The sequence below is a fragment of the Pecten maximus genome, chromosome 6 (genome assembly GCF_902652985.1).
Source record: "Pecten maximus chromosome 6, xPecMax1.1, whole genome shotgun sequence".
NCBI classification, from domain to species: Eukaryota; Metazoa; Mollusca; class Bivalvia; order Pectinida; family Pectinidae; genus Pecten; species Pecten maximus.
Window position 1 is genome coordinate 37,924,142 of NC_047020.1, and position 12,935 is coordinate 37,937,076.

The window sequence follows — 12,935 nt, forward strand, 5'->3', positions numbered from 1 at the left end:
AGTGAAATGTTTTTTTATTTATGAATAAAAAAAAATGAATCGGAGTTACCTCCCCTATCATTTTTTTTTATTTTCTCTTCATCATCATGTATTGTGTTCAAAGACTCCACATGAGATGTGATTTATATTGAAGAGTTCCTTTGGAGAGGAGACACATAATCAAAGATAATGGCTATTGAGGATACATGCTATCCACCACCTCAAAATCTACATTTTCAATTGGAATGATTAATATTTCATTATTAAGTAAAATTTCCATTGGCAAAACTAATACTGGCATTTCCTTATGAGAATCAGACAAAATAAATTAATAGTGCTTCAGAAAGTTTCATTCAAACACAAAACATTGTGTTTATGAGAAGATTATCACATAACTGCATGTAAGCAATATAATTAATACCCTATATTACATGCCATATTTTTTGGAGACCAATAAGGGAAATTGATGATTTTTAAGGGATTTTGGTCTAAAATGAAGGTTTTCTTGCAACACGAATATCAACTTTTTACTGAATTTCAAAGTAATAAATGAATTTGAAAGTTGAAAAGAATAGTTTCATTTATTGGGGATATATGAAAACAATTAACAGTTGTATGGGTAAAAGTATACATTTTGATAACCTCAAAATATTTTAAGTGTTAGTTACATGTTAAGCTCTATCTGCCTGATCTGTAATTGGTTGTAGTTTCCCATTTATGAATTATGACATCTCAAAACAAGAGATCCTTAAGTAAAAGTGTCGCTGTTTAAGATTACAAATCAGTCTTACAACATTTCTTCATCAATACAGCATTTCAAAACCTCTTAATGTATGTCATCAATAGAAAATTACATTTCCAGTTTTACTCCTTACCATGTAAATGTACAATGGAAATCATTTTTTTTAACATATCAGAGTTAAAAACTAAACATTGTGAAGCACATTATTCTTAACAAATACTTCTTACATTCATTTATTGTTTAATTTAACTTATTAATATTGTGATTTTATTAGTATTTGTTTATTTGTAAAAACAAATCTCTCTCTCAAACCTCAGGACAAAATCCCTAACGCAATCCCACAAACAACCGGCCCTCACTATGATAAGTGACCTTGACCTTGAACAAAAAACCCGAAACTCAAACTTGTCCCATATGTTCTGGCTCTTGATCATTGCGTGAAGTTTAGTCTCTGAATGAATGAAGCCACTAGAACGCTGACAATCTTTGGTGTTATGAATGTAGTATAAATGTACAAGACAGACGGAAAGCAGACCTGTAGTCTCCCTGGTTTCCCCATATATTTTATATCTGGATGCTTCATGGTTTTCAAATAGGACATACATGGAAATGAAAATGAAAAATAACATTAACTCGACATCATTTACAAAGTCAACAATCAATGTAAACTCTGTAGAACTATAATTATGACGCTACTTAGGGAAAAAATATTGTAGAATTATCACTGGGTGGGAGAGGAACGACACAAGCTCAATAGACATCATCCCCTGCCATCCTTGATAAACAGACCACATTGAGAATGTCTCATTTTACTTATCGAATTGAGAGCACTAAAATATGATCCCCTGGTAAGGAGTTGTCACATCCCAACTACAGAAGTGGTGATAAGGACCGGATATTCGAGATCAAACCAAATGTCTTAATATGAACAGCAGAAAAGAAAAACAGAAAAATGATCTGACAATGACCCTTTAATAGAATATAATCTTCTTGAAAACATTTTTTGTTTACCGGTAACTTACAAATCGGATAAACATTTGTATAAATCGACGATACATTTGTACAAGTAAAAATCACTCAAACTTCCACACTAATCAGTCTCTCAAACACACACCTTAGCACACCTCACACTCTACCTAGATCATCCTGGATCAAGAGTCCTCCTTTGGTGGGGGTGGAGGTGGTGTCTGGCCTTCTTTTCCTTGTTCTATATCTAACCTTTCCTTAGCTCGTACAACCTGAATAGGAACGATATTTATATACAATAGTTTCAGAGTAAGAAAACAATGGCTAAAACACATTTAAACTGATAGATGTTAAAGTGTGCCGAAACGTCATTACAATAGCTGTGTTTCTGTATCTTGTTTGGAAACCTCAAGCAATTTTTCGTCTTATGAGACTAGATACATTTTCAGAAACAAAACATAGTTTGTGATGACACAAAATGTATCCAATACTAGTCAGCATAGTGATGGTCTTTTTCATTGATATTTAACACTGAAAGTATTATCAAACCAAGTTTGATATCAATTTAAATGACTTTAATAGCTTGTAGTTTCACATTTTTGATTCTCATAAAGCAATGTCTTTTTAAAGGGTATGCATAATGTATCAAATTTCTTAACTTTAAAAAGGCCAGCATGACAAAAAGAAATAACCAAAACATTAAAAAAATCCAAAACTGAATCAGGATTTTGAGATTTTGTTACCATGTGTTTCAGTATATATTACAAACAATTAAAAAAGAACTGTTTTTTCAGAGTTATTAAATGTCAATATTGTATAGTGTTTCTTACCTTAGATTGTAAGTAGAATGATCCTCCAACTGACTTGTCATTTACTTTAAATAAATGATCATAGCTTTTCTGAATTTGTTCATTACTGTCTGCTTCTGATACATTAAGTATTTGTGTGGCTTCCTGAAAAAAATAATTCAACAAAAAATTGAAAAGGTTAATGAATAATAGAATATGCCAAACATCTAATATTTATTTCATTCTTGGAGCAAGTAATAGCTAAGTGGTTATCTCCCTTGAATTGTAATCCATTGTAGCATCATCCTCAAAAACCAATGAGACACTCCTCATGTCATTTGGGATTTGAGCAAAACTGGTCTCAGGAGTTACTGATAATACTGTGGCATAAATATAAGCTGTTCAATAAATATAAAATAGATGTATTGGGGAGGGGGTGGGGAGGTCTTAAGGTCACAGGTATCACAAGGCCTATATGCCCCCACACCCCCTCCCCAAGGGGGCACAAGCCGCACAACAATTTAAAGTATAGTAGAGTTAGCAGACTCATAACATTTTTTTACATTTCGCCTTCATGTTCCTACAACCAGGTTAAGGGGTCAAGGTCACACTGACCAAGCCGGACGTACGTTTTTTTTTGAGCTCCGCTAAAAAACGATATCTGACTTATTTCACCACAATGCTATTATAAGATTTTTGGCAAGCATACACTTTAACATCGTGTGGACCAACCTACGGAAACGTTTTAACGTAAAGTTGGATTTTAATATGCTTTTGCAGCGATTTTGAAAACCGACAATGGCTTGCTAGCGACGGTGAATACTGTTCATCACGCACCTGTGATACTCTATAGTGTGGGACTATATATCTTTACTATACAGTGGACTTTATATACCTATATCATGCCACACGCCGGAGCTAAACAAAGTGGAACGCCCGGGGCGTCCAAGTACACTGGAAGAAATCTTCGAGGAAGTGTAGAGAAATCCGTAGAGGACAGTCTGACGGAGATATACCAAGTACTGGGAACACTTATTACCAACGACTCGATGGGTACTATGATCTCCAAGCTAAGATCGGATATTCGGAGGGAAAATCAAGAACTGATTGACAAATTAGAAGGTCGCATTTTCGATTTGGAAAAAAGCAACGATGAACTTCGAGACGTAGTAAAGATGCAGGGAGAACGCATTAGTGAGTTGCAGGAGGCACAGAGTCAAACCGAGGTATAACGACCTAGAACAGCATGGAAGGAAGAACAGCATTAGAATATCCGGACTTCGTGACGACTTGGAGTACGAATCCGTGGAAAAATGTGTTGAACATGTTGTTGATTTTGTGAACACGAAACTCAAAGTTGCCCTAAAGAGTGAGGACATAGACATTGCACATAGATTAGGGAAATTTACCCAGGGACGTCCAAGGAACGTTATTGTCAAGTTTGTTCGGAGACGGAAAAAACACGAAGTGATCAAGGCCAGGAGAGTACTCAAAGGATCTAAACTAACAGTGTTTGAAGACTTAACAAAGGCAAACCAGCAGAAATTGAAAACCGCTTTTGGACTTCCCGGTGTCACAAACTCCTACAGCATTGACGGAAAATTATATGTAATCCTGAGAAATGGTAAAAAACGAAGACTTTGGTTCGATACTCCTTTGGAAGACGATTTTCTTATGGATGACTCAAATTTCACTGGAAACAAATAACTGTGAAAACTTGTTTATGTGTGTAAAATATTGTGACTATCTATTATAAAGGATCGGTATGGAACTTTAGGCAGTACATGCTGCCGCCAGAGATTTTGATCTCTGGTTTTCCGATCTAATTACTGCAGGAACAAGTAAATTTATTTTCTTTTCCATGTGAATGTGTAAAATATGTTTTGTGTGTTTATTTATTTTCCGTTGGGATTATACATATGTTTGGAGTGTGGAAATTTCGGTGTGAGCAGGTAAGCAAATAACGTTATTATCGTACCTGTATGTTATGTAATAGTTTTTTTTAATAGTACTACCTACAATATATCCAGTCGAACCTGCCTATGGCGGACACCCCATGTGTCCTTTATAGATAGATGCTCGTTATATATATATAAATGTAATTTATATAGCATTTTGCTCTGAGCGGGGCTGATGATGACCGTCCTCTATAGACAGGTGTCCTTTATTCAGAGGTAATTTATATAGGACTTTGCTCTGAGCGGGTCTGCTTATGACCGTCCTCTATAGACAGGTGTCCTTTATTTATAGTAATTTATATAGCAGTTTGCTTTGAGCGGAGCTGATTATGACCGTCCTCTATAGACAGGTGTCCTTTGTACAGAGGTGTCCTTCAAGGCAGGTTTGACTGTATTATATAATATATATAACTAAAAGTCTTTATAAAAATAATATTCTGTAAGAGCCTTAGCATATAAGCAGTTTCATATATATTGTCTGTCTCCTGATGTTACTACATTAGTTGAGATGTTGATATAGGTCAGCAATCGATAAGCAATATACGTATACATTTGTATATTGTACATGTATATTTTTTTTTTTTGTGCATTGCATGTACATGTGTAAATATTTCAATTTTAAAACAACACAAGTTAAATCAAGTAATGGGTTGAGTTTAAATGTTTGGAATCATATAATAATACCCAGTAGTGATACATAGTGTTCAGTAGTTATATATATAAATCTTCCAGTATAATACTTATGATCTGGATACAATATCGAAATAATATCTGTAAAGTAATCAGTACGACTGTGACAGTATAATAAATATGTACATGTACTTCGGTTTACAACTGAATCAGATTTTAATAACTACAGCACTTTAATAAACTAATGTCACAGAACACAGATTAATTGCTATACCATTGATTATTATTAGCATAAATGTATATTATCCGGATTCAAGTAGAATACTAGCCGTGATAAGGTATTTCCGGTATACTAGTCAAAGTCGCAACAGTGCTTAAATTGAATTGTACAATAAGCTTTGGCATGAAAGAGTCGCGACGAATCAGACAATTTTAATTTCAGGCCAGGTGTGTGATGAACAGATGTTGATCTAGACTTCATCAATATGATTTTATTATGTATTCTGTCATTTTCTCTTCCTATTCCATTTCTTTCTCTTTTCTGGATGGTAGACCATAACTCCTTAGATGGTAAGTGGATATATGTATTATGTTATAACCGATGTATGACCACACCTTTTGATTATGGATGACCTAAATATTTTGTCAGCAAACTGTCAGGGACTGGGGGAACACGTTAAGAGAAAGGATATTTTCTCATATCTGAGAGCAAAAGATTATAATATATATTGTCTACAAGATACCCATTTTACAGCAGAAAAAGATAATTTGATTCGCAGCGAGTGGGGATATGAATGTTACTTTAATTCTTTTAAATCAAATGCTAGAGGAGTTGCAATTTTATTTAATAATAATTTTGAATTTAAAATTAAAAAAACAAAATCGGACTCAACTGGTAACTTTTTAGCAATTAACCTAGAAATTAGAAATATGGAATTTACTCTGATTACTGTCTATGGCCCTAATTCAGACAATCCTAATTTTTTTAACCTTATTGATGATACTATAGATATTTTCAGTAATAATAGAATAATAATATGTGGTGATTTTAATCTAGTTTTAAATCCTGATAAAGATTATGATAAGAGTTACAGAAACATAAACAATTCAAAAGCCAGAGAGAAGATCTTAGAAATAATTGAAAACCACAACCTAGTCGATATATATAGAGAACAGCATCCTGATAGCATTAGATATACATGGAGAAAGCCAAATCCATTAAAACAGTCTAGATTAGACTTTTTCCTAATTTCAGAAAATATTTCGTCGTTAGTAATAAATTCTTCCATAGAAACAGGATATAGATCAGACCATTCATTCCCCAAAATTTGTATGCAACTTCATGAATTTAAGAGAGGTAAAGGACTGTGGAAATTTAACAATTCGTTACTTAGTGATGTAGAATATATAGATGTTGTTGATAATATTATCCTAGAAACTAAAAAACAATATTGCTTACCTATGTATAATATAGACAATTTAGAAAATATTCCAAATTCAGAAATACAATTTAATATCGATGACCAACTATTTCTTGAGACACTTCTGATGAATATAAGGGGAAAAACAATATCTCATGCTGCTTATAGGAAAAGATCACAAAATTTAACAGAAATTAATCTTCAAAAATCAATAGAAGAATTAGAAAGTCAAAGTGTTTTAAATACAATAGAAATTGATAAAAAGAAAAAAGAATTAGAAGAAATCAGAACGAAAAAGATAAAAGGCAGCATTATTAGATCTAGGGCAAAGTGGGAAGAAGAAGGGGAGAAACCAACTAATTACTTTTTCAGTTTGGAAAATAGAAACTTTACATCAAAAATAGTTCCAAAAATTCAGTTAGAAGATGGCACCTTAATTACAAAACAAGAAGAAATTCTAGATAAAATCCAATGCTTTTATGAAAATTTATATAATTCAGATGATACTTTAACTGATATAACTCTTGATTCTCTTATTGATTTCGAAAACATCCCAAAACTAAATATGTATGAATCTGATAAATTAGAAGGACTTATTACTATTGAGGAAGCATATAAGACATTAAGCAATATGAAAAATAATAAAAGTCCTGGCTCTGATGGCTATACCGTTGAATTTTTTAAATATTTTTGGGAACAACTTGGGTATTTCATTGTCCGTTCACTAAATTATGGGTACATGAAAGGAGAATTATCTGTAACACAACGCCACGGTGTAATAATTTGTATTCCAAAAAAAGATAAACCACGTCAATATATCAAAAACTGGAGACCTATAACTTTATTAAATATTATATATAAAATTGGATCAGGGGTTATTGCAAATAGAATAAAATCAGTTTTGGACATAATTGTTAACAAAGATCAATCAGGTTTTATAGCAGGTCGATACATTGGGGAAAACACTAGACTTTTATATGACATTATGAATTATACTGAAGAAAATGATATTCCGGGGATGGTTTTAATGATAGATTTTGAAAAGGCGTTCGATTCTGTTTCTTTTAACTTCATAGCAAAAGTGTTAGATTTTTTTGGTTTCGGAAATTATATAAAAAATTGGGTACAATTGTTTAACTGTAATGTAGGAGCTTCTATTAATCAGGGAGGGAATCTTTCATCATTTTTCAGAATAAAAAGGGGATGTAGACAAGGGGATCCGATCGCACCATATATCTTCATTCTTTGTGCCGAAATTCTTGCTATTAGGCTTAGAAATAACAAACATATTAAGGGGATAGAAGTTGATAATACAAATATTTTACTTTCACAATATGCAGATGACACATACTTAACTCTTGATGGATCTGAGGAATCTCTTAAAGAAACAATGAATGAATTAAATATTTTTGCATCAATGTCAGGATTAAAAATTAATATTGATAAGACAGAAATTGTATGGATTGGCAGTAAAAAATATAGTCAAGATAAATTTCTACCTGAACTAAACTTGAAATGGGGAAAAGAAAAATTCACTCTATTAGGAATAGATTTCAGCGTTGATCTACATGAAATGATTAAAATGAACTTTGATAAGAAAATAGTAAAATTAAAAAATATTATTACTGCTTGGAGCAGACGTAACTTAACTCCAATAGGTAAAATTCATTTAATAAAATCATTAATGATCTCCCAATTTAATCATTTATTTATTGCTCTACCAAACCCAGGTGACAAGATAATTAAAAAAATAAACTTTATTTTATTTGAATTTTTGTGGCATAGTAAAGTGGATAAAATTAAAAGAGATATTATTGTACAAGATCACTCTCATGGGGGACTAAAAATGCTCAATACTCAAAATTTTGTTGATTCATTAAAAATTGGCTGGGTTAAGCGACTGTTTCAATCTTCAGGAAAATGGAAAACACTACTAGAAAAATATTTAGACCTAGATAAACTAATGAATATTGGAGGGAACTATATAGATCTATGCCAACAAAATATTAGCAATTCTTTTTGGAAAGATGTACTTAGGGCTTGGTCAAGATTAGATAACTCTACTAATATGAAAATAGTCAAAGGGAAAGCACTCTTGCATACACCTGTCTGGCATAACAAAAATATTACAATAGGTGGTGGAACAATTTTCTACTCTAAGTGGTATGAAAAGGGTATTTATGTCATTGGTGACTTCTTTAAAGATGTAAACAACAACACTTTTTTCTCTTTTAATGAATTTATTCAAAAGTATAGCATTAACACTAACTTTTTGAAATATAATGGAGTAATATCTGCAATAAAAAAATGTTTACAACACTTTGAATTTGATTCCACTACTTATAACTTTGTATATCCAGTTTTACCTAGCAATATTGCAATATTTCTTAATATTAATAAAGGCTCGAAGATATTTTATGATATTCTAAATTCAAAGAATGATATTACTGCTAAAGGGAAAGAGAAATGGTCTAACGTACTTGATTTCAATTTAAATGATTGGTGTAGTATATATACACTTCCTTTTACAGTAAGTAAAAACTCACGATTACACTGGTTGCAATTTAGAATATCACATCATATCTTAACAACTAATTCATTTCTTTTCAAAGCCAAACTAACAAACAATCCATTCTGTAACTTTTGTAACTCAGAAATTGAATCAATTGTTCACCTTTTTTGGGAATGTGATCAAGTTCAGAATCTTCTTGAAGGTCTAGATATATTATTAGATGCATTATTTATTCCCTTTAGACTAAATAAAAAAACAATGCTTTTTGGTAAATATGATGGTGATTATAAAAATCCATCCTTTAAAGTAGATAATCAAATTATTTTGATTATAAAACAATACATATACAGAAACAGATGTCTGCATAAATCTTTAAATATCAACTCTTTACTCTATTGTATCTATGATCATTATAAAGTCAGAAAATTTTGTAGCTCTAAAAAAGGGGAAAAAGAAAAAAACAAATGTTTGGCTGAATGGAGAAAATGGGATAAACTTTTGCAGATTATGGAATAATACTTTTTTAATCTGTTTTATTGACTTATACATTACACATTTATTTGTATTAAATATTAATAATCGCATACATGTGGTACCTTCTTCTTTTGCTGGAATCCCAGTGTCTGACAATTGCAGTAAATATATATAATTGAGTTAATCTACATTTTTAGTAACAAGTCTACCATCCAGTTCTTTCCTCTTTTGGCATAAATTGTGTAAAGTATGATATTTATTTATTTATTTTTTTTTTTTCTTCTTCTTTTGTACTATCTTTGAATAAAAATACTTTAAAATATTACAAAGTACTCCCTTCCTTTTCTTCTTCTCCTTCCTTTCTTTCTTCCACTTTTCATCCTTCTTCTCTTCCTTCTCCTTCCTTTCCTCTTCTTTATGTATGTCTGTATATGTCTATATGGATTTTTGTCGTTTTGTTCAAGATTAAATAATATAAATGTTATGATTTGTATCCTGTCCACGTGTATCTGTGTTTGTTTTTATCTTATACCATTGATGTTAGGTGTGTATGTTTGTTAGGGTGAGAGGGTGAAACCATATGACGTTAAATATGAAAGGTTTTGGAAGAATATATAGTGTGAAAGCTGAACAATTGAGTGAATAGATGCAATATACATTAATTTGAATGTCAAAAAGATAGAATGTAGAGTGAGTGAGTGAGTAAGTATGTAAATGTTTCCGAAGTAAAATATATATATGTACCTATGTATAATATGCCTTGGAAAAATAAAACAAATATAAAAAAAAAACCAGGTTAATTCCCAGTGAACTATACCTGTAAGGTCATCCCTGAAGACGTGTCTGCGACAGCCTTTCTCCGCCCTTCCTTGCCACCACCATGCCTTTGAGCTGCCTGTTGACTAGCTCTGATCTCTGACTGGAGGGCTCTGCCAAATGCTTTCCCGACAACTTGGACCCCAGCTAAGGCAACCTGGATGATATTTTTAAGCTGGAAAAGAAAACATCCAGACGAAGTAGTAAATAAAATCTCAGAAAAAGTAGTTATGTACAAAGATATAAGTTTGAAAAAAAAAGAAATGTAAACATTGAATGATGATCAAGACTGTCTGTTCACACTAATTTTCTTTGCTTAAAATATATTCATCTTCAAACTGAAAGAATGCTTTGATGTCCCCTTTTTTATAATCTGAACGCCATGGACACTTTGAAAATATGTGGGATCCTTTTACTTTCTATGCTTCGAAAGCATGCCCCAATTCTGGCATGGCAAAATTCAAAGGATGTAAAAAATATGAATAAAGAAAGCAAAGCATAGGCTTTGTAAGATGTTAAGAATTTGAATCATTCCTAAAATAATAAATTTATTGCACGATTGTGATCTACTCCAATAATATTAGAGGTTTACACGACAGGAAAATTTTGACAGGTGGTCATGTAACCTCTAATCACCACCGCACATAAAACCTGTTGCTGTGACCCACCTAATTAAAGTCGTTTAAAAGTTATCTTTACTCACATTTCATATGATCTGACCTACCTTATTCTATTTATCTATCATAAATACACAAAGTCACACAATGTGTGTCCATATCTATATCAAAGATCAGTGATTATTAGCCTCTTTTGTCGTTTAAGCGTAGGTCCCATTTGTATATACCGCCATACTTATTTTGATTGTGACCTCTCGAGGTTAATTCCGGTTTATCCAAATATGGAGTTGAAATAGACGAAACAAACGAAATGCTGTGAAAATGTTACGCTACGTTTTCCGTTTTATTTGCATTCCGTATTTATAATAACCGGAACAGCAAAGTTGTTTTAGTGACCCAATATTTAACACAGTAGGTTGCAAGTGAATTATTGTGGATATAGTTATATTTAAGAGGTGTCCATCAACAGTTTGTGCATAAATGGATTGATACTTCATCAACAAGTAAGCATACACATATTTGTTAACATGAATTATCGTTTTAGATGGTTTATGACACTTTTTCGTCGCGCCCTAGAATCAGGGCGCTGGCAGCTACAAGAAAAACATGCTGAGGGGATATGAGGTCGCAATATCCACCAATGTAATAAGGTGGAATAAGACCTCATATACGTATAGGAGTAGATTGTGATCATGATAAATGTATTGACATTCCCCCAAAAAAATGGAAGACTGTTTAATAAATGATCTAACTATGAATCCTCTAAATTTGGTTTCTTACCACCATGATTCTTCTTTAAGTTTGGAAGTCTTTGAAATTATCCAATGCTGTGTTGTTTACCTACTTCTGTATTTCCTTGTCCAAACGTTTTAGCTCTGTAAAACATCAAAGCATGTAAACACAAACAAAAGGAAAATATTATTTATTTTATAATTATAGTACTAGTGTTTCCAGCAAAAAACAATATATCTGATACAGAGCTTACGGTTGGCCGAGTTTCCTCTGGCCCTGACACTATGTTTGATGTTCTTGTCCTACCTGTCAATTTACAATGATTGTATTTTTTCAATATAATACTAGACATACCCCTGTGGTCCTACGCCAAATACTGTGTCAGGCCTAGGGCCACAGGAAACTCTGATTAAAGACTTCCATCTTATCTTGAGGACAAGTACGTATTTACGTATAAAAATTGCACTACAACAATCAGGCATCAGCTGGCTTATGCAATAAATTCTAGCTCGAGCTCAGCGCTTAGTGATCAGTTAACACGCAAATGAAACAAAAATATCATCTTTTTTTACATTAAAACAAAACTGTATGAATGGGAACCTACAAAGAGAAAACAGATCTTGATATAAAATGAACTGGCGTTAAGTTGAAGAAGGGCTTTGTACGATTAAACGTTAAAGAAATACCTTATCCTTGCGAAAGCATGTTGAAGGAGATTTCCTTGGGACCGGATGTGTGGTATTTCTGTACCGCAGTGAATAAAAAGGACACACTAAAAGAGAGCCCGTACACATGAAAATATCCGGACAACTTTATAACAGCAGCCAGCGCTCATATATTCCGGGACATGGAACCTAATCGCAGCAGAAATTTATGGGCAACCCAAGTTTCACGAAATTATGTTTGTGCAAAAAAAATACTTAGCAACACAGTTTATTTTTCTTCAATAGGCTGTTTGATGTTCACTGTAAGAAGCCTGAAAACTATTTGTTTATATATTAATACATTCCATAATATCGGTTCCTTTATTTCCAGTCCTTTCTTTTAATTGATTCTATTTCTGTTCTTTGTATTCCTATGTTGTGTGTCTTTGAATTCCTATGTTGGTGTGTCCTTGACACTACGGATAAATCATAATACATGTGATTACCTGCTGTTCCCATTTCATAATTCGTAGGAGACGACTACATTCCTATGAGGCCGCGATCGACATCTCTTCTTTTTTCCAAACAACTTTTCCTTAGCTTCATAATGTCTCCATTGACACTGCCCCAAGTCTGGCCTTCTGCTGAGCTTTCTG

General features: G+C 32.6%; 1 protein-coding gene and 1 long non-coding RNA gene across 2 annotated transcripts; one reads left to right on the top strand and one right to left on the bottom strand.

Annotated features, from left to right (window-relative positions):
- Positions 1 to 81: 81 nt before the first annotated feature.
- LOC117329700 (mitochondrial import inner membrane translocase subunit TIM16-like) lies at positions 82 to 12,396 on the bottom strand. The gene is made up of 5 exons (XM_033887779.1): positions 12,322 to 12,396; positions 11,684 to 11,778; positions 10,288 to 10,461; positions 2,518 to 2,640; positions 82 to 1,959 (listed from the first exon to the last, which is right to left on the bottom strand). The coding sequence occupies exons 2-5, from the start codon at positions 11,687 to 11,689 to the stop codon at positions 1,873 to 1,875; spliced, it is 390 nt and encodes a 129-aa protein (XP_033743670.1). The 5' UTR covers positions 11,690 to 11,778; positions 12,322 to 12,396; the 3' UTR covers positions 82 to 1,872.
- Positions 2,656 to 10,546, top strand: LOC117329701. Its single transcript, XR_004533253.1, has 2 exons — positions 2,656 to 3,065; positions 10,266 to 10,546. It is a non-coding gene; the product is annotated as an uncharacterized LOC117329701 (long non-coding RNA).
- Positions 12,397 to 12,935: the final 539 nt, after the last annotated feature.

Coding starts and splice junctions, on each gene's coding strand:
- LOC117329700 (XM_033887779.1), bottom strand. Junction 2,641..10,287: donor CTTCAGGGATGACCTTACAG/GTATAGTTCACT, acceptor TATTTTTTTCAG/GAAGCCACACAAATACTTAA. Junction 1,960..2,517: donor CATTCTACTTACAATCTAAG/GTAAGAAACACT, acceptor GTTCCTATTCAG/GTTGTACGAGCTAAGGAAAG.